Source organism: Ranitomeya imitator, chromosome 9 (assembly GCF_032444005.1).
Source record: "Ranitomeya imitator isolate aRanImi1 chromosome 9, aRanImi1.pri, whole genome shotgun sequence".
Classification (NCBI taxonomy): Eukaryota; Metazoa; Chordata; class Amphibia; order Anura; family Dendrobatidae; genus Ranitomeya; species Ranitomeya imitator.
Window position 1 is genome coordinate 88,975,187 of NC_091290.1, and position 27,731 is coordinate 89,002,917.

At 41.1% G+C, this 27,731-nt stretch overlaps 1 protein-coding gene across 1 annotated transcript in view; it reads left to right on the forward strand.

The window, feature by feature from the left end:
* HIPK3 (homeodomain interacting protein kinase 3) overlaps window positions 1-17,292 on the forward strand; it is a 250,315-nt gene extending 233,023 nt beyond the window's left edge. The window contains exons 7-16 of the mRNA XM_069739692.1: window positions 1,031-1,184; window positions 5,447-5,570; window positions 5,682-5,803; window positions 5,891-6,018; window positions 7,814-7,975; window positions 8,086-8,379; window positions 8,504-8,644; window positions 9,551-9,786; window positions 14,954-15,081; window positions 15,201-17,292. Coding sequence (XP_069595793.1) covers window positions 1,031-1,184; window positions 5,447-5,570; window positions 5,682-5,803; window positions 5,891-6,018; window positions 7,814-7,975; window positions 8,086-8,379; window positions 8,504-8,644; window positions 9,551-9,786; window positions 14,954-15,081; window positions 15,201-15,659 — 1,948 coding nt within the window. The 3' untranslated portion in view covers window positions 15,660-17,292. The remainder of the gene's footprint in view (window positions 1-1,030; window positions 1,185-5,446; window positions 5,571-5,681; window positions 5,804-5,890; window positions 6,019-7,813; window positions 7,976-8,085; window positions 8,380-8,503; window positions 8,645-9,550; window positions 9,787-14,953; window positions 15,082-15,200) is intronic.
* The last annotated feature ends 10,439 nt before the right edge of the window (window positions 17,293-27,731 follow it).

Here is a 27,731-nt window from a genome sequence, read left to right on the forward strand (position 1 = left end):
TCAGGGATAGCGGTAACCCTGATGAAGAAGAACTTGGCCTCTTCGATACGCGTTGGTTAGTCTTCCTTCCCCCTCATTTTGAGCGCCTCGGCGATCCATACTGATAGTGACATCACTAGTAGGAGGAGCCTACCAGCCATCTTTTTTCATTCCTCGTGGTTTTCAGGAAGCGCTACCGGCCGGAGCGCCCCTGGTCCCACAGTGCGCTCCACCATCCGGCACAGCCAGTGCCGCAACCCCGGACAACCACACTAACAAACCCCCAGGAGAACGCTGCACGTGGTGCTTTATTGCTTGACACAGAAAGGACCGCAACCCCGGTACCTGCAGTCTGCAATCATCACGCAGCAGCACTTCATACACCTAGGTAAACTGATTGCCTCAGTTCTCTTTGGTGACAGGATTTCTATAGTTTTAGAATATAAGACATAATTTCAGTTGTTTCACACTTTAAGTATATAATTCCACATGTGTTAATTCATAGTTTTGATGCCTTCAGTGTGAATGTACAATTTTCATAGTCTGTACGTTACCATGAAATTCTGACATGGTCTGTGGCTGGCTTCTTCCCGTAGTGCTCCAGGGGATTGACAGGTCCTTCCTTATGTACTTTTGTGGGAGAGCAGGGCGGCCTAGCTGCAATCACAAGTAAGCCCCCCAACCACTGCGCCATCCCCACCGACACCCGCCATCCATGCTGCCCCTGGGTCATACAGCATTATCCTAGGGACAGGTACCTTTTCATGCCCTATGCTAAAAAAACCAAACCAAACCTGACCCTGGGAGTGTGATTGTTGTAAAGCTCCACATTGGCTCTTCACAGACTGTCGGGGCCTGTTTGCGGCTCATCACAATGCGGCTATGACTAGGGAATGGAGATCTGTCCACAATAAAGCAATCGTCTGCACTGTACTGGGCATGATGGCTAGGTTACATATGAGCAGCCACTGTATGGAAACATACTATCCATGCCACTGCTTTGAAATCATATTTACTATGAAGCCCAAATGAAACTTGTTTTGTTTTTCAGTGTAAAATCGTGTTTCCATATCATCGATGTTTGCAAGTCTCGTCCCAACCTCTGTGACGCAGCTAACCGCAATAAAACACCAGTCATGAGACCGATCGCCAATCCCGCCAACCTGCCCGCTGGGTTTACCAAGATTGGCAATGTCAGAAGTCAGGTGTGTGCTGAATTCCTGATGACTCTGTTAGTACATTGTTGTGGGTTTATTCTATAAGATGAACAGTGTGGGAGTGTGCAGAGTATATGAAGAGGCACATGAGCGATGTCCGGTCTCGGGCGGTGCCTACTGATAGGTTTCCTAGAACTTGTAAAATGAAGTCTAAGGCTATGTGCACACGTAGGAAAAGAGGTGCAGAATTTTCTGCACAAAATCCGCATCTCCTGGCAGAATCCGCAGCTGCGGATTTGCCGCTGTTTTTATGCGGAATTGATGCAGATTTTGTGCGGATTTTCTGTGGTTTTTGCCACTGCGGAATTTAAACATGGAGGGGTGCAGAAACGCTGCAGATCCACACAAAAGAAGTGACATGCACTTCTTTGAAATCCGCAGCAATTCCGCACTAATTTTTCCGCACCTTCTGCACAGCTTTTTTCCCCCCATTGAATAACATTGTACTGTACATCACAGTGCGGATCTGCGGCGTTTCTGCACGGAAAAATCCGCATTGTGTGCACATAGCCATAGTGTTTGTCCTTGCTGGGCTGCAGACTGCACCGCCTGGTACACAGCTGGGCGCTTCTTAGTCATTACTTTGTGGGATGTGAGAAGTTTGCCATCTAGTGGCTGGATAGAACTTTGCATGATTAAGGGTGTGCAGGCATTGTCCAGTGTAACTTAACCCCTTATTAACCTGGCTTAAATGAGCCTTACCAGGTTCATTTTTATTTTTTTTTTTGCTTTTGCCTAACCTGTTTTCAACATCCATAATCTTTTTTTGTAATTTACTTCATTTACAGGACTGAATGAGGCTTTGTTTTGTGCCAGGCAGATTGTATGATTTTTCCACACTGTTTTGGGGTGTATATATAAAATACTGGGTAGAGCAAAACAATTCTTTTTTTGTTTATATTTTTACTGTTCATGCTTCATATAAAATAACATGGTGAATGAATTCTTCACGTTCTGACGGTCAGTGTAGGTCCACACGAGTGTATTTTCGGGCTGAGTGCCGCCTGTGCAACAACATACATTGAACGGATCAATGTTATTCAGTGGCGCAGTGCAGATGAGTTTGGTTTTTTACGCTAATCAAATCTTCGTGTGTAAAAAAAAAAAAAGTTTTCTGCCGGATGAAACTCACCCATGTATTGGTGCGCGTTTCATATGTAAAAAAAAAAAAAAAAGTCTATTTTTTTTGTGATGGGAACTTAATTCTTTATTATGTTACTTCCTAAAATTTATAATTTATTTTGCAGGTTGTTTCATTTAGGGGGGGGGGGAGGGGGGGCACAAAGTAAGAATGCTATCAAAGATGGATGTGTTAACAGATTAATTTTGTCAATTAGTGTGATGGAAAGTGAATGAACATAAGAGAAATCTAAATAAAGTCAGTATTTGATGTAGCCAAACTCTGTCAAATCAATACGGCATCAATTCTTCTAGGCAGAAACTATGCGTGGAAATTGTTCCAGACTTCTTGACAAGCCAATCGCATATCTGTGGATGTTGCCTTGCACAAATCCTTCTGTCTCTTCATGTAATCCCAGACAAATCCGATGACGCTGAAATCCGGGTTCTGTGGGGGCCACATCACTACCTCCAGGTCTTTGTTCTTTATGCTGATGATAGTTATGCATCACATTGGCTCCAAATGTATTCTGCAACAACCCAAAACATATAGCCATACTCCCCCCTGAGGGTACTACATGATGGATACGTTTCTGCTTGTATTTCTCAGCACTGAGGAAACAAATCTGACCATATCCCCAACTCCATTTCCTGAAATGAAGCCCAGAACTTACAAGGCCCTCCACCATGCTTCACTGTTCCTGCAGACGCCCATTATTGTGCCGCTCTCCAGCCCTTCAGAGAACAAGTATCACACTTTCACTCATCAGTCCAGAGCACCTGCTGTCATTTTCCTGCACCCCAGTTCCTATGTTTTTGTGCATAGTTGAGTCACTTGGCTTTCTTTCCACATGGGGTGTAATTCCTCCATGATGCCACTTTTGGTCCAGACTTCTATGCACAGTAAGTAGGTGTAGCTTGGGTCCCACTGATTGCTTCCATTCCTGAGCTTCTGACACTACTGGATTTCATCCAGCATCAGAGTGAAGTAAACATGATGGATAGTGATGAATGCAAGTCCTCATTACTCAAGTTATCCAAGTGACCTGTTAGTCCCTGCGCCTACTTCTGTATGTCAGGCACTTATTATTAATGATGGATCTTTCATCTGCTGCATTAAATTTCTTTGGACAATCACTGCGTCTGTGTTCCTCAACATTTCTTGGTGCTTCTTCAAAAGAGTCTGCTTTGAAGTCTTTGCCTGGGAGAGCCTTTGCTGATGCATTATAACTACCTTGTGTCTTGTTGCTGTACTGTGTAGTGCCTAGATGTAGGCCCTGGGACCTGAAACTCTTTGACAACATCACCTTTGTAGCAGAGTTTAGCTGTTCCTCACCAAGGTGTAAGGGTATGTGCACACGTTGTGGATTCTCTGCGGATCCGCAGCGTTTTTTGAGGTGCAGAAATGCTGCAGATCCGCAATTGATTTACAGTACAATGTAAATCAATGAGAAAAAAAAATGTTGTGCACACTTTGCGGAAAATCCGCTGCGGAAACGCTGCGGTTTAAAAGAAGTAGCATGTCACTTCTTTTTTCTGAATCTGCAGCGTTTTTGTACCTATTCCATTATAGAAAACCAGAGGGGTAAAAACCACAGCAAATCCCAAAAAACCCACACAAAAACGCTGCAGAACCGCACTAAAAACGCTGCGGAACCGCAGGTGCGTTTTCTGCCAGGAGAGGCAGAATCCGCACCAGAAATTCCTAAGGCTAATCCACAACGTATGCACATAGCCTTAGCCTCCTATACCGTTATACCGTTTTTTCAGTTAACAGTTGTTTCAACCTGCATATTATGATAATTACCACCTATTCATACAATTGGTTATTCCTGCACTTGACTATAATCCTATAAAATCCCTGACACAATGCATATGTACCTAGAGGAATTGATGCTGTTTTGAAGGCAAAGTGTCTTTACACCAATTATTTGATTTAGTTTAGTTTTCTTCTTTATATTCTGTGAACAGACGCTCGCGCACAGCAGTAGGACAAGATACTGAACCAAGCCTGTCACTCAGGTCGGAGTGCCGCCCCTACCAACAGCAATGTAGCGATAAACTTGGCACACACCAATATGTAGTGAAAAAAGGGGGGTTTAATGAGGTAAAGTACATACACTCAATTTTTTATATAGGGATACTGCGTCCAAGGTCCGTATACATCTCTCTCCTCTTTCAGTGCAGCCTGCTCCCTCTTTACAGCAGGAGCCTGTTGACCACAACAGGGACTCCTTGTCCTCCACATGACCCGGGGTTCCCTATATAAAAAATTGAGTGAGGTACATTGATGAAGGTCTGTTGTATAGACCAAAACGTCTACTACTGTATGTACTTTACCTCATTAAACCCCCCTTTTTTCACTGCATCTACATATTGGTGTGTGCCAGGTTTATCGCTACATTTAAGACGGCCTGGGCTCCTACTTGAGCACCACTCTTAGTGCCTGCGTCATCTATTTAATTACCTACCAACATCAAGGCATTGACATGCTGGGGAGCGGTGTGCTGCTCCGGACATGTTCACAATAACCCTTCCGCTAACTGCAGGTCTTCAGTATTCTCTCTGCAGGATAGTCTTAAAACATGAGTTTTTTAATTTTGTTTTTCATAAACAGCCTATCACATTGGCCCAGGCTGGCCCACACCCCAATTTGCAGCTAAGCACTTTCATTAATGGCCACTCCAGGTCTGTAGCTGCCACATATCATCTGTCAGCTCTGGTTTACAGTAGGGTCCTGAATGGGTAACCATCATCCCCCACACCATAGAATGTACCCTTAAAGGGGTTTGCAGCACCTCTCTCTTGTACACAATCTGATATCAAACACTTCTCATGCCTGAAGAGATGGCGCTGTACTTTGGGTGAGATATCTACTGAGGCAACCGCCCAATGCCTGTGATGTCTCTGGCACGTGTCCTTTCCTAAATAATGAGTGTCTCACTGTATCTTCTGGCCTCTCAGACAGTACTGTCTCTCTCCACAGCCAATGTGGGGTCACGTGAAGGAGTGCGGCACCGCACAGCCGCTATGAGGGGCTAGATCCGGCCCTATACCAGCGATCATGTGCTTGCAGCAGACTTTGTGCTGATATTTTATGTTATTGAATACATTGAAGTGTCTTGTTTCAGGCGTTACCGGCTTCGGGGCATTCAGTTATACACCACGGGATCCCAGTGCAGGCAGGAACTGCACCGTTTGGCTGCAATGATTCTTTTCAGCAGACGCTGATCCTTTGCCCGCCAACTCTCCAAGGTAAGTTATTAGCCATTATCGGACTGCGGTGCTGAAGCGGTCTGTGTCTCTTGTTTATTGCTTTACCTGACTGTTAATTTGATGATTGGATAAGGCTCCTTATTCTTGCAGGAATCCCACCAAATCATGGCAAGCCCACAAGTTATTCTGTGAGAGTAGATAATGCTTTACCCTTAGTAACACAGGCTCCGGCCATTCAGCCCCTACAGATACGACCAGGTGTCCTTTCCCAGGTGAGCTTTTCTCCTAGAAAGCTTTATAAATTAGCAATAGTGTTTTTTATGCTACTTTTTTTTTCTAATGTACCATTACAATTTCAGCACACATGGTCAAATGGAACACAACCAATATTGGTTCCCGCCTGGCAACAGTTGACAACTGTGGCGCCAACTACAACAACACTTTCCTCCGATTCCATGGCTGGACCACAGAGGTTGGGAGACTGGGGGTAAGTTCCTCGCATACTGGATCAGTCAGATTGGCTGGATTTGCAGGCTGCAGCTGGTGTGGGAGACCATCTAATCATGTGCCACTTCTGTCATCCTGCACTCCTCACTCAGAATAATGTTGGATACTGCTGGCTGAACCGCCGTGCGCTATAGGGGACTGACAGCACATTAGGGCACTTCCTTCCTTGGGAGCAAGCACACTCCTGAGGTGCCAGCCCCCTGCAATACCCCGGTTACATAGGCACCGAGCCTGGGAACAGTTAAGGGTTTGGAGCCCACTTTTGATCATATTTTTTGAACAGGACAGAAGAAACTTGCCAAATGCATCAATATGAAAAAGAACTGAACTTTATTTACTCGTTAAATCACCTTATTGCCAAAATTCAAATGGCAAACTCTAAAATTTAAAATAAATTATCATATTTAGTATCGCCGCTCAAAAAGCCAGCCACTACAAAACTGCTAGACAAAAAATAAAAAACGTTCCAGCTTCAGAATATGCTAGTCTTTATTTATATATTATTTTGATTGTTCCTTTCTTCGGTGGTGGGGAGTCTGTGGATGCGTTATATATATATCTGCTACATAATTGTCGAAGGGTCACTTCCGTCTGTCTGTCACACGATATTCATTGGTCGCGGCCTCTGTCTGTCATGGAATTCCAAATCGCTGATTGGTCGCGGCAAAACAGCCACGACCAATCAGTGACTGGCACAGTCCGGAAGAAAATGGCCGCTCCTTCCTCCCCGCAGTCACTTCCCGAAGCCCGCATACTCCCCTCCTCCAGTCACCGCTCACATAGGGTTAATGCCGGCGGTAACGGACCGTGTTTTGCCGCGGGTAACTCACTCCGTTACCACCGCTATTAACCATGTGTGACCAAGTTTTTACTATTGATGCTGCCTATGCTATTAACCATGTGTGACCAAGTTTTTGCTATTGATGCTGCCTATGCAGCGTCAATAGTAAAAACATCTAATGTTAAAAATAATAAATCATTATATACTCACCTTCCGCCGCCTTTCCTGCTCCTCGCGACGCTTCGGTGACTGCTCCATGCAACCGGCAGGTTCCGGTGGCAACGATGGTATGCGACAAGGACCTGCCATGACGTCACGGTCATGTGACCGTGACGTCATCACAGGTCCTGCGCGAGAAGGACCTGCCATGACGTCACAGTCATGTGACCGCGACATCATCACACCCTGGGACCGGAAGCTGCTGCGTGGTGACAGAACTACAAGGGGCCCTCGGATCGGAAGGTGAGTATGTTTATTTTTTTATTTTTTAACCTGTGACATACGTGGCTGGGCAATATACTACATGGCTACGTGGCTGGGCAATATTCTACGTGGCTGGGCAATATACTACGTGGCTCTGTGCTGTATGCTACATCACTGGGCAATATACTACGTGGGCTCCGCAATGTACTACGTGGACATGCATATTCTAGAATACCCGATGCGTTAGAATCGGGCCACCATCTAGTGTGTGTGTGTGTGTGTGTGTGTATATATATATATATATATATATATATATATATATATATATATATATATATATATATATATATAGAATTATAATTTTTTTGTAAGTGTTTAAGAAGTAAAAGTAAATGATCAGTTCAGGAAGAGAAAGATCTAGATCTGTGATGAGCTACATTACCAAGCTGCCTAAAGAGGGACACAGCCCCAATCAGTGCTGCAGGCCCTCACTTGATATCTGCCACATCTTCAAAACATCCGATTTACAAATGCCCAATCTGATGTTTCTCGCTTTGCCTTTGTGTTACAGAAAAGTGATTCAACATGGAAACCATTACAGCTCCATGATTCTGCAGCCTCTCCTTACCAACCAACTGGCGCTGTCAGCCCCTCAGCCTATCAGTTTAGGCATTGCACATGTGGTGTGGCCTCTGCCTGCAGCCAATAAAAGGAATAAAATCTGTCAAAAGAGGTAGAGTCTCCCACTGCTGTAGAAAAGCCTTTACTGCCGGACATCGGTGTGCTTTCTAAACACCTGATCTGTTATTATTTGCTTAGCTAACCACTTGGTTTGTCTTGCAGGAGTAACACAATACTGGACACTAATGTCCACAGAAAAGCACTTACCTCTCCAAAGATTTCAAATACCATCAAGACCACAGAGTCTCAAAGTTGTGCATTACCCCAGGACAATCAGAACTTGGAGGAGCAGGAGGAAGAATCTTGTAAGGCATCTGAAGAGCTGGCCCCAGATGTGTCAAATCAACAAAGGCAAGAGATTGTCATAGCCGATTCCCCCAGCCCCACGGCCAGCGTCATTACGATAAGCAGTGACACGGACGAAGAGGATTCCGCACAGACTCACTCGCTGAGAGAGTACGTTTTCACACACAAATAGGAGACAGTGTATTATTATTTTTAATCAAAGATGCTGTTTTGATTGATCTCTTTACCTAGATCTGTAATCCAGTGGTATAAATCCTTTCTCTGATTGATCTAGATGTAAAGGCAGCCTAGACTGTGAGGCCTGTCAGAGTACTCTGAATATTGATCGGGTCTGTTCCTTGAGTAGTCCAGACAGCAGCCTGAGCACCAGCTCCTCAGGGCAGTCCAGCCCCTCTCCCTGTAAGAGACCCAACAGGTAATGGAATCACTACAACCAAGGACAGCATATAGAATACGAAAATACTATACTGACTTCATAGCAATTGTATAGTTTCAAGCATGACCCTGAAGGAGAATGTAGCACTATACACTTTGGTTAAAAGGGACAATGAGCGATTGACAGAGCAAGCTTTACAGGAGCACTGTCCTTTTTTTTTTCAGAATGGTAAGAGGACTGTATAACTGCAACACATACCGTGGTCCTATTAGATATATAGTTAGAGCTCTTTGCTTCCATTGCCACCAGGCATTCACCCCCTAAAACAATTTATACGTGCATGTGGTGCTTTCATGGACAAGTCAAGCAATACCTTTACATGGCCAATACGATCATCCGTTGCTGAAATATCCATGTTTGAATTCATATGCAAATGAGGCTATAGATCTGAAGCCTCTGTCACTCCAGCTCTATTCCCAGCCCTGCACTGCTTCTTCCTGCTTGAATGACAGCCCCTTTGCCTGAAATCACACAACATAGAGACTGATGGGTCAGCCTCATTCGGGGATTAAGTACACACCCCCAGAGACACATCTCTGGTAACGCCCTGTTGAACTTTACATAATTTATAACTTAAACATTGCAAGCTAATGGAGCGGAGACATTACAATATAAAAACTACATTTTACTCGGTTCTGCAGCCATTATTACATGATGTGGTCAATTTAACATGCACAAACTATTGAAAAGTTCTCTTTAAGGGAATTTACAGATACAGATTTTATTAGCCAAAAACTGCATAAAACTTTGTGCTAACGGTTTTGCTAATGGTAGAGATGCGAGAATATGAATGTAGTGTAGGCATGAGGGGCGCTCTCTTCATGACAGATCCTCTTGTGGATCTGGGTTGTCCCATGACTGTGACTGGTTGCGTTGCTTTTGCAGTATGTCTGATGATGAGCCTGAGAGTGGCTGCGACACTGTAGATGGATCCCCAAGCTCCGATTCATCTGGCCATGACAGCCCATTTGTGAAGAGCAGCTTTGTAACGGATACCAACCAGAATACAGAAAAACGGGCAACGGAGAAAACTGAGAATAAGCCAGCAGTGTGTACATTAGTGGTTCCACCTATCAGGATTGAAAACCGCAAGTTTAACTCACATCGGGCCACCAGCAAAGGTAAAGTTGTCATTGTGATGTCGCTTTAATGGAGATCAGAATGAAATGAATCGGTTTACTATTAGGTAGGACTTTATGGGAGCTCACAGGCCCTCATGTGGGGCTTCCAAACAGCACTGTATTACAGAACATCACCCTTACAAGCAATTTCTGTGTCACTCTGTATATATAGTGTGGAAAATCAGTATTTGACACAATGCCGATTATGCAGGTTTCCCACCTACAAAGAATGGGAGAGGTCTGTAATTTTTACCGTAGATACAATTCAACTGTGAGAGACAGAATCTAAAAATAAAAAATAGATAATGAAATTGAATGTTTTTTAACCCCTTTACCCCCAAGGGTGGTTTGCACGTTAATGACCGGGCCAATTTTTACAATTCTGACCACTGTCCCTTTATGAGGTTATAACTCTGGAACGCTTCAACGGATCCCGGTGATTCTGACATTTTCTCGTGACATATTGTACTTCATGGTAGTGGTAAAATTTCTTTGATATTACCTGTGTTTATTTGTGAAAAAAACGGAAATTTTGAAAATTTTGCAATTTTCCAACTTTGAATTTTTATGCAATTAAATCACAGAGATGTCACACAAAATACTTAATAAATAACATTTCCCACATGTCTACTTTACAACAGCACAATTTTGGAACCAAATTTTTTTTTTGTTAGGGAGTTATAAGGCTATATTCACACTTAGCGGTTTTTACCGCGGAACCGCCGCGATTTTGATGCTGCGGGTCCGCAGCAGTTTCCATAGCGTTTACAGTAACATGTAAACCCTATGGAAACCGCAAACCGCTGTGCACATGCGGGAAAAACCGCGCGGGAACGCAGCGGTTTACAACCCGCAGCATGTCACTTCTTTGTGCAGAATCGCTGCGATTCTGCACCCATAGGAATACATTGAACCGCTTACTTCCCGCATGGGGCTGTGCCCACGTTGCGGGAAGTAAGCGGATAATGTGCGGGTGGTACCCGGGGTGGAGGAGAGGAGACTCTCCTCCAGGCCCTGGGAACCATATTTGGGGTTAAAAAATAAAAAATCTGGTTATACTCACCCTCTGATGTCCGGAGCTCCTGGGCGCTGCACGCGGCCGTCCGGTCAGACTTGCTGTGCGACCAGAACCTGCGGTGACGTCGCGGTCACATGACCGTGACGTCACGAAGGGTCCTTCTCCCACAGCATGTTTGGAACCGGACCGCCGGGTGCAGCGCCCAGGAGATCCGGACATCAGAGGGTGAGTATAACCAATTTTTATTATTTTTAACATTACTATTGATGCTGCATATTGCTGCATATGCAGCATCAATAGTATAGGCGGAAACCCGCAGCGGAAAACGCGGAACAAACCGCGATAAATCTGCAGGGAGAACCGCAGTTGTTTTGCCCTGCAGATTTATCAAATCCGCTGCGGGAGAACCCGCAGGGACCCGACGCAAGGTGTGCACATAGCCTAAGGGTTAAAAGTTGACCAGCAATTTCTCATTTTTACAACACCATTTTTTTTTTAGTGACCACATCTCATTTGAAGTCATTTTGAGGGGTCTATATGATAGAAAATACCTATGTGTGACACCATTCTAAAAACTGCACCCCTCAAGGTGCTCAAAACCACATTCAAGAAGTTTATTAACCCTTCAGGTGTTTCACAGGAATTTTTGGAATGTTTAAATAAAAATGAACATTTAACTTTTTTTCACAAAAAATTTACTTCAGCTCCAATTTGTTTTATTTTACCAAGGGTAACAGGAAAAAATGGACCCCAAACGTTGTTGTACAATTTGACCTGAGTACGCCGATACCCCACATGTGGGGGTAAACCACTTTTTGGGCGCATGACAGAGCTCGAAGCGAAGGAGCGCCATTTGACTTTTCAATGCAAAATTGACTGGAAATGAGATGGGACGCCATGTTGCGTTTGGAGAGCCACTGATGTGCCTAAACATTGAAACCCCCCACAAGTGACACCATTTTGGAAAGTAGACCCCCTAAGGAACTTATCTAGAGGTGTGGTGAGCACTTTGACCCACCAAGTGCTTCACAGAAGTTTATAATGCAGAGCCGTAAAAATAAAACAAACATTTTTTCCCACAAAAATTATTTTTTAGCCCCCAGTTTTGTATTTTCCCGAGGGTAACCGGAGAAATTGGACCCCAAAAGTAGTTGTCCAATTTGTCCCGAGTGCGCTGATACCCCATATGTGGGGGGGAACCACCGTTTGGGCGTATGGGAGGGCTCGTAAGGGAAGGAGCGCCATTTGGAATGCAGACTTAGATGGAATGGTCTGCAGGCGTCACATTGCATTTGCAGAGCTCCTAATGTACCTAAACAGGTGAAACCCCCCGCAAGTGACACCATTTTGGAAAGTAGACCCCCTAAGGAACTCATATGGATGTGATGTGAGAGCTTTGAACCCCCAAGGGTTTCACTACAGTTTATAACGCAGAGCCGCGCAAATAAAAAAAATTTTTTTTTCCACAAAAAATTATTTTTTAGCCCCCAGTTTTGTATTTTTCCAAGGGTAACAGGAGAAATTGAGCCCTAAATATTGTTGTCCAATTTGTCCTGAGTACGCTGATACCCGATATGTGGGGGGGAACCACCGTTTGAGCGCATGGCAGAGCTCGGAATGGAAGGAGCATCATTTGTAATGCAGACTTAGATGGATTGGTCTGCAGGCGTCACATTGCGTTTGCAGAGCCCCATATCTACCTAAACAGTAGAAGCCCCCCACAAGTGACCCCATATTGGAAACTAGATCCCCCAAGGAACTTATCTAGATGTGTTGTGAGAACTTTGAACCCCCAAGTGTTTCACTACAGTTTATAACGCAGAGCCGTGAAAATAAAAATAAAAAATTTTCCCCCCAAAATTATTTTTTAGCCCCTAGTTTTGTATTTTCCCGAGGGTAACAGGAGAAATTGGACCCCGAAAGTTGTTGTCCAATTTGTCCCGGGTACGCTGATACCACATATGTGGGGGGGGAACCACCGTTTGGGCGCATGGGAGAGCTCGGAAGGGAAGGAGCGCCATTTGGAATGCAGACTTAGATGGAATGGTCTGCAGGCGTCACATTGCATTTGCAGAGCCCCTAATGTACCTAAACAGTAGAAACCCCCCACAAGTGACCCCATATTGGAAACTAGACCCCACAACGAACTTATCTAGATATGTTGTGAGAACTTTGAACCCCCAAGTGTTTTACTACAGTTTATAACGCAGAGCCGTGAAAATAAAAAATCTTTTTTTTCCCCACAAAAATTATTTTTTAGCCCCCAGTTTTGTATTTTCCCAAGGGTAACAGGAGAAATTGGACCCCAAAAGTTGTCCAATTTGTCCTGAGTACGCGAATACCCCATATGTTGGGGTAAACCCCTGTTTGGGCACACGAGAGAGCTCAGAAGAAAAGGAGCACTGTTTTACTTTTTCAACGCAGAATTGGCTGGAATTGAGATCGGACGCCATGTCGCGTTTGGAGAGCCCCTGATGTGCCTAAACAGTGGAAACCCCCCAATTATAGCTGAAACCCTAATCCAAACACACCCCTAACCCTAATCCAAACGGTAACCCTAACCACACCTCTAACCCAGACACACCCCTAACCCTAATCCCAACCCTATTCCCAACCGTAAATGTAATCCAAACCCTAACTTTAGCCCCAACCCTAACTTTAGCCCCAATCCTAACTGTAGCCTTAACCCTAGCCCCAACCCTAACCCTAGCTCTAACCCTAGCCCTAACCCTAATGGGAAAATGGAAATAAATACATTTTTTTAATTTTTCCCTAACTAAGGGGGTGATGAAGGGGGGTTTGATTTATTTTTATGGCGGGTTTTTTAGCGGATTTTTATGATTGGCAGCCGTCACACACTAAAAGATTTTTTGCGTTACCACATTTTGAGAGCTATAATTTTTCCATATTTTAGTCCCCAGAGTCATGTGAGGTCTAGTTTTTTGCGGGACGAATTAACGTTTTTATTGGTAACATTTTCGGGCACGTGACATTTTTTGATCGCTTTTTATTCCGATTTTTGTGAGGCAGAATGACCAAAAACCAGCTATTCTTGAATTTCTTTTGGGGGAGACGTTTATACCGTTCCGCGTTTGGTAAAATTGATAGAGCAGTTTTATTCTTCAGGTCAGTACGATTACAGCGATACCTCATTTATATCATTTTTTTATGTTTTTGCGCTTTTATACGATAAAAATTATTTTATAGAAAAAATAATTATTTTTGCATCGCTTTATTCTGAGGACTATAACTTTTTTATTTTTTTGCTGATGATGCTGTATGGCGGCTCGTTTTTTGCGGGACACGATGACGCTTTCAGCGGTACCATGGTTATTTATATCTGTCTTTTTGACAGATATAAGGAGAATATACAGACAGGACAGCAAGGGATCACAGCTGATTCTTTATGTATGCTAAAACCTTTCCCTGCCTGTTTTTAAAAGATGTTTTACCTCAAAGAAAGAATCAGCTGTGATCCCGTACGGTAATGACTGTATATTCTCCTTTGCTTCCTCCCCTGCCCAGGAGCTGTGTATGATCAGACCATGTTCCTGTACAGTCAGACATTACCCAGCAGGGCACATGTATTAGATCATCTCGGCACAGGAACATTTTATTTAAACACATATAATTGTGGAAATTATTATTATTCCAGGACCTATTAATTAAAATGTACTTTGTTCATGGGACAACCCCTTTAAATGAAACTGAGTGTTATTTCCAACCATTGAGTGGCTGGGAGCGCAGCAGTGCGGGATAAAATGGTGCAAAGATCGCAACTGTAAGCCAGCTGTGTTGGTCCTTCATCCGTATAATTACCGGGGGTTCCAGCACCAGATGTCAGGCCTCCACCAGGCATAAAGTGATGGCATATTCAGGCTGCAGGCCATAGACTGGAGTAAGAAAGCTGCCAACCTAAAGTGGTGGGTGAGCCAGCACTGCTGCCACTCTCATGGTGGGACAACAGATGTGACAGATGTGTTCGTCTTTCATGGTCCGCAGTATTTCTTTTGGATGGAAGGTACTTTGATTGAAGTGACATAGAAGTTAAGATTTATTTTCAATATATTTGCAGAAACTTAGCCCCTTACCAGTTTCCCAGTAAAAAAAATGTTAGTAAGTTTAACAAGTTTTGAACTTTGTTCCCAGATGTGGCTTGCCATCCCTTAATAAAAGGTCGTTCAGCCCCAGGGAGAAAGAACCATCTTACAGGCCTTGGGAATCGCCAGCAGAAAGTGACCTCAGCATTCCAGCAGCAGCCTCTGAGCTTCAGCCAGGTGAGTGCCCCGTGGGGTGGCATCTCCTTCATACTGTCCACTTCACTCTTTCCATGGCACATTCATTAAATAATCTCACGCACACATTTCATAACAAATGTAAAACTCCTGTCTCTTAGATGCAACATTTTGGAACAGGACATCAAGAATGGAATGGAAACTATGGGCACAGGAGACAGCAGGCATTTATCGCACCTACTGTTGCCAGTCATCCTTTTACCCTTCAGCATGGAAGCCCAAATCACAGTGCGGTGCATGCTCATCTTAGTGGGCAGCCTGCTATCCTGTCATATCCACCCTCTGCGCCCCTGACCACAGCAGCACCCGTGGCCCACCTGCTTGCATCACCGTGTACCTCAAGACCGATTTTACAACATCCGGCTTACAGTCTCTCTCATCCCAGTGGCATCGTTCATCAGGTCGCAGTGGGCATCAACCCCAGGCTTTTACCTTCTCCCACCATGCACCAGACTCAGTACAAACCGATTTTTCCATCCCACTCGTACATCGCTGCCTCCCCGGCCTACACAGGATTTCCAATGAGCCCAACGAAACTCAACCAGTATCCGTACATGTGAGACCTTGAGAACCTGCAAAGGAAGCGCAAAGATTCAAACACTTGGTTTGAAGCAGCATGAAAGCAAAAAAAAAAAAAACATGGCTTTTGATAATGAAAAAAGAAAATCAAATGGCCATGGCACAAGAAGACACATATTTTTGAATCATGTAGACTTGGGTGCAATTTAAAACAATCTTGAGCTTTAAAAAAAATGAAAATGAAAAATTCACTTTTAATGTGTTTTGCACATTTGGTATAAATCGTCTCTGGTCCTGTTCTCTTCTATAGTAACTCTTAGACAGGTGACTTACGGGAGCAGATGTTCACTTTCTCTCCTGCTATTTTTTTATACAATTGCCTTCTAACTAGTGCAAGACACGTCTTTGGGAAGCCATTCAGCGTACAGGTTTAGCGCAACAAATGCACATAATGTCAGTAGTACGGGGTACTTCGTGTACGTTGTTTCCGTTCTCGTATGTCTTGGTGTTTCAGTGTTGGGTCACATGGCTACTGAGTTGATGTTCACACTGCATGTGTCTTTTGCATGGGCAGAAGAAAAAAAAAGTTGCCTAGACCTTGCTATTCAATGTCGTCGTCCTAATATTCCGCTGCATCGTAAACTGTTCCACACATAGTGCCTTAAATATTTGAGGTTGTTAATGTTATTACTTAATATATTAATGTCAATTTCAGCACTTAATCTTCAACTCTGCTGATATATAAATATCTATTTTTTCGAATAACTTGAGTATTTGCTCAATCTAGGGGTTTGTTAATTTGGTTGTGTGCTTTGATTTTAGGTTTAAAAGTTTTACTTACCAAGAGAACAGCATGGATTTTTTCTTTAATTTTTCAATCCATGTTGCTGTAGATTTTATTTTTTTGTGTTCATTTTGTTTTCTTTTAAAGATGACCTAGATATTTAGTGAGCAGTACGTAGCCTGAAGCGCTTTTGAAGACTTTTTTTTTTCTTTGTTTTTGAGGGGAGTTTTTTTTTTTTCCTTCATTTCTTAGATTTTTTGCTGGCTGCATGTTGTTCGGTAATCACACAGTTGACGGAAACTGCAATATTGTCTGATAAGTGAATTTTTCACTTTTTATTGTCACTGCGTTTGTCCAATTGGCTGGATTTTGTAGTCGCTATTAACCAGTGTTGTAAGGCATGAGTCATGGTCAGGTTTAGGGGAAAATAACATTTTGACCTCTTTCAGGCTCGGCTGAGGCTGCACATTTTGCTGGGCAATGTCTTGCAGGCCCTTCCAGCACTGAAGAGGTTAACACTATAACACATGACTGCGTTGGACAAACCGCACAGTATTCAATATATTATAAAGAAATATTTACTATAGAAGTTTGATAAGATGTGAGATTTTTAATTTTTCTTTTTTGTGCGTGCAATTTTTAGCTTTGATTTTATGCATGTCTATTTTCAAGCCTCATTTACATTATATTTTATTTTTCTTTTTTCTCTGAGTGGTGACTGCTTATTTAATACATTCCGTCAGGGACATGAAATTATGTGCATATTTCAATTCTTTTTTTTTTAATTATTTTATTTTACCAATTTTTTAAATAGTGCATCGTCCATATCAAGTTAATTTATCCAGCACCAAAGACTTTGGAAATCATCCATTTCTAAATATGAAATGTTTAAAAGAAAAAAAAGATATATATAAAATAAATGGTAGCTACATTTTTTGCATAGACCTAAATTATACTGTAGTATAGTGGTGGGCTTTAAGAAAAATGGTATTAAGACTAATGTTTTTAGCTTTGAGCAAGTAATAATTCTATCATTTATCTTGAATGTATAATAGATAAGCTGCTACATATAACAGACGCCACTTTTGATAGCTGTGAACTTTAGCTTCATATCCCGTTTATACATAGTCGCCTTACTTCTGTTTTTGAGTCTAATTTTATATGAAAGTGTAGTGGTGTTTTCTGATTTATTATTATTATTTTGTATTTTGATTTACTTTCATGTTTGGCGTGTCTTTGTAACTACTGTATTGTAATTTATGGAATCCTAATTGCATATGTTATTTTTCGGGTGTGTGTTTATTCATCAGTATTCTATCTCCATAAATTTTAAGCTCATTACTGCATATAAGTGGGTGTATCAATGTAAGTTAATTTTTTATGTTTTCATATTGCTGTTGTGAACGCTTTTAAAGAAGAAAAGAAATGTATATTTTTCTTTACATCTGATCTATATAAAGGTATATAAGCCAGTGACTGGAATGATGAAATGTTATAGGCTGGAGGTAGTATGGATGTGAATAGCATTTATGTTGTGTAACCCACTAACACCACTATTTACAGCACTTGCCCGACTGTCCATAAGCTTTCATTGCTCTTGTCCGCAGTAACACTTGGGGTAGGGGGGGGGGATGTACTTGCCTCGTCTGTCACTGGTTCGTGTTAACACAAGCAGTGTTTTATTTAATGAATGTTTCAACAAAAATGTGCCTATACCTAAATTTTCTAAAATAGAGAAAGGTTTCATAAAAATACACAGCAGTGTTAATGAAAAATTCTAAAAAATGGGCTTTAGATCCGGTTTTACTTTTCTATATAGGACATGTTTCCCTGCAAGGGAAAACTCACTATGTATCATGGGCTGTACTCTGTTTGTTCTTACACCCCTGTCTGAATGATGTCCTTATTTGACTTACAGATATATTAAGCATATGCGCAAAGGGATAGTCTCACCTTAAATATTTGTGACATGTACACTGGTTATTTCATATATGACTGAAGTATGTGGGCCCTGTTTTTGAGACCTGACTTTATCTCTAAGGTCCTGCTTTTTGGCCTCTAACTTCTACGTCCAGACAGAGAGTGAATGGGAGTTGCAGAAACTGCTGATCAGTGACTCCCACAAGAGTGAATCTAGTGAGTTACGCACGCGTAGAGTTGGTGTGAATCACTGTGCATGACCTGGTCCATAATCTGTCTTCTTCTCCTCAGCTGTGTGTGCTGCCTCTTACTTGATGGCATCTGCATCGATTAACCAGCCTGGCACAGTCATTATTGTGGTGTGACACCGCAACAGGCTACTAATCAGAAGAAGAGCTGCAGATGCCATCAGGTAAAAGGCGGTTCTCATGGCTGCCCATCCTGCAACCACAGGCTGCTGATTAGACCAATGGACTGGATTCACACCAACTCTTGTGGTCGCCTCTCTATTCACTTCCCATCTGGATATTGTGGCCACCTCAGAGGACTTGTCGAGCATGTCCCAAGGTTGAGACCTGCAAATATGGTACACATGTTTAAGATGGGAAAACCTTTTGTAAAACAATGTTTGGTCCTGGCTCATCCATCTAGTAAATACTTGTACTTTCCATACAGTACAATGCTAGCGCAGAACTGTGTATTGTGCTATTCCTCCTCTCAGGACCCGCCACTTTTAGGCAGAACGTAGAGCTGTTGCCATTCTGGGAGACCTGACTCTTCCTCACATTACATTTATGACCATTCATCTGAATGGCCATTATGTAGTTACGAATTTCTCCCACAATGGCTACTGCATGGAAATATTGGCACATCTGGAAGACTGGGACGGTCATCCCACAGTTACATTTGAAAGGAGTTGTGTATGAGAGAACGTCTGTAAAGTTTACCTGTCATTGCACAAAGAAGTACAAAAAGTGCAGCTCTCTGCACATAGTAAGTATGGAGCCCCGTAAACCGAACAGTGGACTTCTCATTAGTAACCGTCTGTTCCCAATGTCCTGAAACAAAGTGAAAACAGGGAAAGGCCTCTCATCCTGGCTTCACTCAGACACCGGGCCCAGTTAATCATTTGGGGGTTATTTAATAACTTTTGTTTGTTTTGTAGTATTTAACATATTTTGTCCAAATTCTTCAAAATAGTGTACTTGGTTCATGTACATCGTGCAAAATAAAAAATGTTTTTTTCACCTCTATTGTGGCTTTTAAATGCAAAAAGGTCACATTTTCCATATATATCTATATCTTTGTCACTACGTATATCTCGGTCTCTAGCTCTCTCCATCTATCTATATATACATAATTTCTATTTTTCTCTCTCTCTCTCTCTCTATACCCTATATACTCGAGTATAATCCGACCGCCCTAATTTTGCCACAAAAAACTGGGAAAACTTAATGACTCGAGTATAAGCCTAGGGTGGGAAATGCAGCAGCTACCAGTAAATGTCAAAAGTAAAAATAGATACCAATAAAAGTAAAATTAATTGAGAGATCAGTAGGTTAAGTGTTTTTGAATATCCATATTGAATCAGGAGCCCCATATAATGCTCCATACAGTTCATGATGGGCCCCATAAGATGCTCCATATTAAAATATGCCCCATATAATCCTGCATAAAGGTTAATAATGGCCCCATAAGATGCTCCATAGGCACATTTGCCCCATATAATGCTGCACAAATGCTGATTATGGCCCCATAAGATGCTCCATACAGATTCTTGCCCCATATACCGTAATGCTCCACAAAGGTTAATTATGGCCCCATAAAGACACTTGCCCCATATAGTGCTGCACCACGTTATGGCCCCATACAGACACTTGCCCCATATAGTGCTGCACAAACGTTATGGCCCCATACAGACACTGGCCCCATATAGTGCTGCACAAACGTTATGGCCCCATACAGACTCTTGCCCCATATAGTGCTGCACAAACGTTATGGCCCCATACAGACTCTTGCCCCATATAGTGCTGCGCAAACATCATGGCCCAATAGATGCTCCATACAGACACTTGCCCCATTTGCTGTTGCTGCGATAAAAAAAAAATCACATACTCACCTCTCCGTCGCTCAGGCCCCCGGCACTTTCAATATTCACCTGCCCCTCGTTCCGGCGCCGCACCATCTTCAGCGTCCAGTGCACTGACGTTCAGGTAGAGGGCACGCACTAACCACGTCATCGCGCCCTCTCACCTGAGCGTCACTGCAGAAGACGTTTTAGATGGAGTGGTGCCCGGAACGGGGAGCAGGTGAATATCACGCAGCGCTCCCCTCCCCGTTATACTCACCTGCTCCTGGCACGGTGCGGTCCCTGCTTCCCGGCGCTGCTGCTTCATCCTGTACTGAGCTGTCACCGTTACCGCTCATTACAGTAATGAATATGCGGCTCCACCCCTATGGGAGGTGGAGCCTCATATTCATTACTGTAATAAGCGGTACCATGTGACCGCTCAGTACAGGAAGAAGCTGTCAGCGCCGGGAAGCCAGGGACCGCGCCAGGAGCAGGTGAGTATAATTAGACAGGCCCCGCTCCCCCTCCCCTACTGACCCCTGGGTATGACTCGAGTATAAGCCGAGAGGGGGACTTTCAGCCAAAAAAACAGGCTGAAAATCTCAGCTTATACTCGAGTATATACGGTATGTATATTCTCTATATCTGTCTCCATCTCTACTTCTCTCCATCTCTATCTCTTTCCATCTGTATCTGTCTATCTCTAATTCGAAAATGACTCTGGGAAAGAACTGGAGTACATTTGCAGCAAAACTTTATTTTTTCAAAGTTGCAGTAGATGAATCAGCCAAAAACAACTGGAAAGCCCAAACCCTGCCCACAATGGTGGACTGAAAAAGATAGTTAAACATAAGATTTCTTCAAAAAACACAAATTAAAGCTGCCGTCACACTAGCAGTAATTGGTCAGTATTTTACATCAGTATTTGTAAGCCAAAACCAGGAGTGGGTGATAAATGCAGAAGTGGTGCATATGTTTCTATTATACTTTTCCTCTAATTGTTCCACTCCTGGTTTTGGTTTACAAATACTGATGTAAAATACTGACCAAATACTGCTAGTGTGACGGCAGCCTAAAAGACAGATGAGCAAATTAAAATTGGGCAAAAAACACCCAAAATTAAAGGGAAAAATGTCACAAAATTGGCAAGCGTTCCTACAGTAGCATGTGTGTGGGCTGTGTGGCGTTAGGTGCACTGCAGAGGGTAGGGGTTCTCATCAAATTTTCATACTCAACCTGGACTGAGCGGAGTAGGGAGAGAACATAAACAGAAGGCCCCATTAATTATTGCACTGGCGCATGATTTGTTTGTTCAGTTTTTGCTGATTTGCAACTTTATTTCGTACCTTTTTCACCTTTTCATTTGCACTTTTGTCTATTTTATGTATTTGCCTGTGTTTTTTTTTTAATTTTGCTGCATGGGGCGATGTAGCTTAAAGTTTCAGTTGTTTTTGCATGATTCATCATTTGAGACTTTACAAAAAGTTGCAAAACTTGTCACAAATGTTTGGTGTGATTTTATGTATCCTAGTGTTTTTATTATTTAAGACTTTGAAAAAGATGGGACGTTTTGCTTTTAAAGGGACACTGTCACCTGAATTTGGAGGGAACAATCTTCAGCCATGGAGGCGGGGTTTTTGATTCACCCTTTCCTTACCCGCTGGCTGCAATATTGGATTGAAGTTCATTCTCTGTCCTCCGTAGGACATGCCTGCACAAGGCAAGATTGCCTTGCGCAGGCGTGTACTATGGAGGACAGAGAATGAACTTCAATCCAATATTTGCAGCCAGCATGCAGCCAGCGGGTAAGGAAAGGGTGAATCAAAAACCCCGCCTCCATGGCTGAAGATTGTTCCCTCCAAATTCAGGTGACAGTGTCCCTTTAAAGTTGCAAGAATGGTTAAAAATTACAACTTATGAACCACTTGCACAATTTTGATGATTTTGGGTTAATAACTATCAGCGAATATCGCAAGATAAAAAATGGGCTAAAAAACAAAACTGCAAATTATGAATATGCTTCAAAATCTACAGGGCTGGGGGAAAAGGGATAGGGGCAGCAATTAGGGAGAAGCAGAATGCAGGAAGGCAGAATAGGGCCTGAAATTACAAAAATCTACAGGGCTGGGGGAAAAGGGATAGGGGCAGCAATTAGGGAGGAGCAGAATGCAGGAAGGCAGAATAGGGCCTGAAATTACAAAAATCTACAGGGCTGCGGGAAAAGGGATAGGGGCAGCAATTAGGGAGAAGCAGAATGCAGGAAGGCAGAATAGGGCCTGAAATTACAAAAATCACAATACACAGAGGTTATTATTGGGGGTAAATGAGTATTCTAACAAGTCAGGAAATCAAGCAGATCTATTTTAATGCATTTTTTCTGATTGCCACTAGGTTATAACTCCCAATATCCTTGGGCCTCTATGTGATTTTATGTAAAGGGCTCCTGAAGTGTGTTCCTTCTATGAAATGATTGTATGGATACTCGTGTACAACTTTTCATTTTTGGTTATCCTTATTTATTCTTCATTACATATGAAGTTGTTTTGTGAAAGGTCCTTCTAATAAACCCTTTCTGTGAAGCAGTAGGATCCCCTTTGTATGTCTGACTTTGTGCACCCTTTACGATTTGTCATCATCGCTGGGGGAAATGCTCAGATCTGCTTATTCTTCTAAAATGGCATCATATACCATCCATTCACATGATTCACTATAATGGGCAGCAACTATAGCAGACCCTGATTGTGGAGCCCACCTCTACTACCACCACATGGTGTCTAATGAACGCTGATGAGTATGGCCATGACCAGCTAGCAGCTCTACCTCAAGTCAGACAGAAGGAAAACTTGATAAATGTAGTGCTGGCTACTCTGTGTGGAGGTTGTCCTTTGATACGACAACACTTGCAACATTTGTATTATTATGCATACCTCTGAAATATTGAGGGGTGATGGTGGGGTTTACCATTTTGGGGTATTTACTTGGCACACAATGGACGGTGAACCCTCGCTGGCCTTCATGGGTGCTAAGATCTGTAAGATCGCACTGTTACCAGCAGGTGGATACAAAGTTATTCTTCCGACCGTTGACTGCCAAGTTTGGTCACAAGTGTAACTTGAGTCCACAAAGTGTTTCCGAGTAGGTTTTTCAAATGTATATCTTGTGAAAAGGCTTTGTTATTGGCGTAATACGTTGGACACGATGGATCTGTGTCTTTAAAAATGTGAGATTATTGTGGGGTCAGTTAGGCGGTCTGATGAGAATGTAGCAGCATCATAAGAATGACTAAACCACACACTGAAGCCCCTCCACAGCTTATGGGATTGCAGTATGTTGCCTTGCCTTGTGATTGATGGCTGGCGTCAGGTGTAATGGTGGTTGGTGCTAATTCTACTCATTCTGCATTTAGGCCTGTAGGAATGGTCATGGTTGTGCATGTCAGACAAGTGCCCACCTAATACTGTATGTGATAAAGAGGAACAGTCGTGTAGAGCTAAATTAGGGGGACACTAAACATAAAGTGTACACACACTGGTGTCAGCCATTTCTGCTGGTATATTTACATGCATGTGTGTGAATATTTGTAGCTTTTAGCATTAGCTTCTTATGTTTAGTGTCCCTGTAGGACATTTCTGCTAAGTGCAGGTGTATGGCTCCCTAGCAGCGGTATGGCTCCCTAGCAGCGGTATGGCTCTCCCGGCTGTAACCCTGTGCTGCAGTGACAAACGAGTGAACTCTACTGTGGTCCTAGTTATAGAATTAGCTTCTCCCGCATTATCATAACACAACATGTGTGTATGTATTCTGGGTATAACCTTTATAGCTCTGATCTTGTCCACAGCACTTAACATTTAATGCAAAGCAGTTTCAGCTTCTATTATTACCATTGTCATTAACAAAGCTGAGCCAACACACAGTACATCATCATGGTAGCGACCTATTTGCCCATCCTGTAGTTCTGAAGAGATGTGATCAGTCATGTTATACCTTCTCTTTCACCCTATCAGCCTTAATGAATGCACATTGATGCTGCAGTGCAGTGAAATGCCCAGTAGGCCCCAACAGGTGGTGCCAGCACAATGCTTATCAGGGCTGGTGCACATACTTGGCGCAGCACAGTAGTGGAATTATAGGATATATAGGATCCAGCACTCTTCCTTACACAGCAAATCCTACCACCAATGTCCTCTTCTAGGTCCTTTGTTCTATAACTGTGAAAGATAAGACTTTCACCTCCTCAATAAGAATGTGCCAGAGAAATTGCCCTTGGCATGTCACTAAGCAAGGCTATAATATTGCTGCACGATGCAGAAATAATATATTTATTTCCAGGGGCGGAGTAGGCTTCTAATGTAGACAATTCACAATATACCCATATTAACTAATAAACTAGGCAAACTCTTTACAACATTGTATCAAAAAAGAGGTTGAATCACCCAAGGAGTATATTGGCCAAAAAATATCTGTATTACAAACTCATATTTTATATATACAGAGTTTCATTATAAAACACAGAGACTGTCAAACAATGGTGCAGGGATCAATACCAAGTAATACTACACATAGTACTGTGCCTCAATCATCAGTAATAAGGTGCTACATGAGCTACCACAATAATAAACAGTACAGGCACTAAAAACAAGTTAAAGTAAGACAAGACTCTTACTAGAAATGGTGTAGTTGATCCCTGCCGCCCCAACGCACGTTTCGTGGCAAACTTCTTCAGGAGGCACCTCTTGTTTATTACTGTGGTAGCTCATGCAGCACCTTACGTGTTTTATAATGAAATTGTGTATATATCAAATGAGTTTGTAATCAAGATAATTTTTGGGCTTCTAACGTAGGCAGTCTGTCCCGGCCTTCACTCTACATGTGTGCATCACCAAAGTATACCCTTGCTGTGACTTGCGATCCATCTACTGGTGTCGCACTATTTACTGGCCCAACATTGGTTTTCGTGCTGATCTGGTCTTCAGTATAACAGAGAGTAACATTACTTTCCAGTATTGCATCTTACTGAGGGTATATTTGTGTCTTTTACATGAATAACTGTCTTGCTGGTTCAAATAATTATTGTGATGTCACAGTAAGGCCATGTTCACATGTTGCGTTTTTTTTCTCTTTTTATTCAAGTGAAAAGCTGCTTTTACAGTACCAGCTAAACTGACATTTCAGAAATCTCATGCACATGCTTGTTTTTTCCTGACTGAATTGGAAAAGTTGCTTGTTTCAAATCTTTACCCATCACCCATAGGAAGCAATAAGTAAGTGCAAAAACGCTGCTATCAGGTTTGCCTTGTTTTTAGTGACAAACAGGACGTGAAACCCATATATTTTTGCAATTGTCCCAAGTGTAAACCATAATGTCTTGATATTGTCACATGAGCATGGAGGATCCACGTTTAAGCATTTTTATACTTTATTTTGTATTGTAATGTAACTTGCATTCATTTTTTTAAGCAATCCTCCTCGTTAAATTAGTGATGAGTTAAAATAAACAATTCTCTAGTAATTTATCTTACCCCGCTATTTGTACACTTGTAATTGTGTATTTTTTCATGCACTCTTTTAATGTTAGTTCACGGCTCTGCTACAGCTTGTTCAGAACAGTCACCAGTAATTGTTTTATACTACTAGTTATTCTATTATTAATATTAATATACTAATAGTTATCCTATTACTGATTAGTAATAATAATATTCTAATAGTTATCCTATTACTGATTAGTAATATTATTATACTAATAGTTATCCTATTACTGATTAGTAATATTAATATACTAATAGTTATCCTATTACTGATTAGTAATACTATTATACTAATAGTTATCCTATTACTGATTAGTAATATACTAATAGTTATCCTATTTCTGATTAGTAATATCAATATACTAATAGTTATCCTATTTCTGATTAGTAATATTAATATACTAATAGTTATCCTATTTCTGATTAGTAATATTAATATGCTAATAGTTATCCTATTTCTGATTAGTAATATACTAATAGTTATCCTATTTCTGATTAGTAATATTAATATACTAATAGTTATCCTATTTCTGATTAGTAATATTAATATGCTAATAGTTATCCTATTTCTGATTAGTAATATACTAATAGTTATCCTATTTCTGATTAGTAATATCAATATACTAATAGTTATCCTATTACTGACTAGTAATATTAATATACTAATAGTTATCCTATTTCTGATTAGTAATATTAATATACTAATAGTTATCCTATTTCTGATTAGTAATATACTAATAGTTATCCTATTTCTGATTAGTAATATTAATATACTAATAGTTATCCTATTTCTGATTAGTAATATCAATATACTAATAGTTATCCTATTTCTGATTAGTAATATTAATATGCTAATAGTTATCCTATTTCTGATTAGTAATATACTAATAGTTATCCTATTTCTGATTAGTAATATCAATATACTAATAGTTACCCTATTACTGACTAGTAATATTAATATACTAATAGTTATCCTATTTCTGATTAGTAATATTAATATACTAATAGTTATCCTATTTCTGATTAGTAATATTAATATACTAATAGTTATCCTATTTCTGATTAGTAATATCAATATACTAATAGTTATCCTATTTCTGATTAGTAATATCAATATAATAATAGTTATCCTATTACTGACTAGTAATATTAATATACTAATAGTTATCCTATTTCTGATTAGTAATATTAATATACTAATAGTTATCCTATTTCTGATTAGTAATATTAATATACTAATAGTTATCCTATTTCTGATTAGTAATATCAATATACTAATAGTTATCCTATTTCTGATTAGTAATATCAATATAATAATAGTTATCCTATTTCTGATTAGTAATATTAATATGCTAATAGTTATCCTATTTCTGATTAGTAATATACTAATAGTTATCCTATTTCTGATTAGTAATATCAATATACTAATAGTTATCCTATTTCTGATTAGTAATATCAATATACTAATAGTTATCCTATTTCTGATTAGTAATATCAATATACTAATAGTTATCCTATTTCTGATTAGTAATATTAATATACTAATAGTTATCCTATTTCTGATTAGTAATATCAATATACTAATAGTTATCCTATTACTGACTAGTAATATTAATATACTAATAGTTATCCTATTTCTGATTAGTAATATTAATATACTAATAGTTATCCTATTTCTGATTAGTAATATACTAATAGTTATCCTATTTCTGATTAGTAATATTAATATACTAATAGTTATCCTATTTCTGATTAGTAATATTAATATACTAATAGTTATCCTATTACTGATTAGTAATATTATTATACTAAT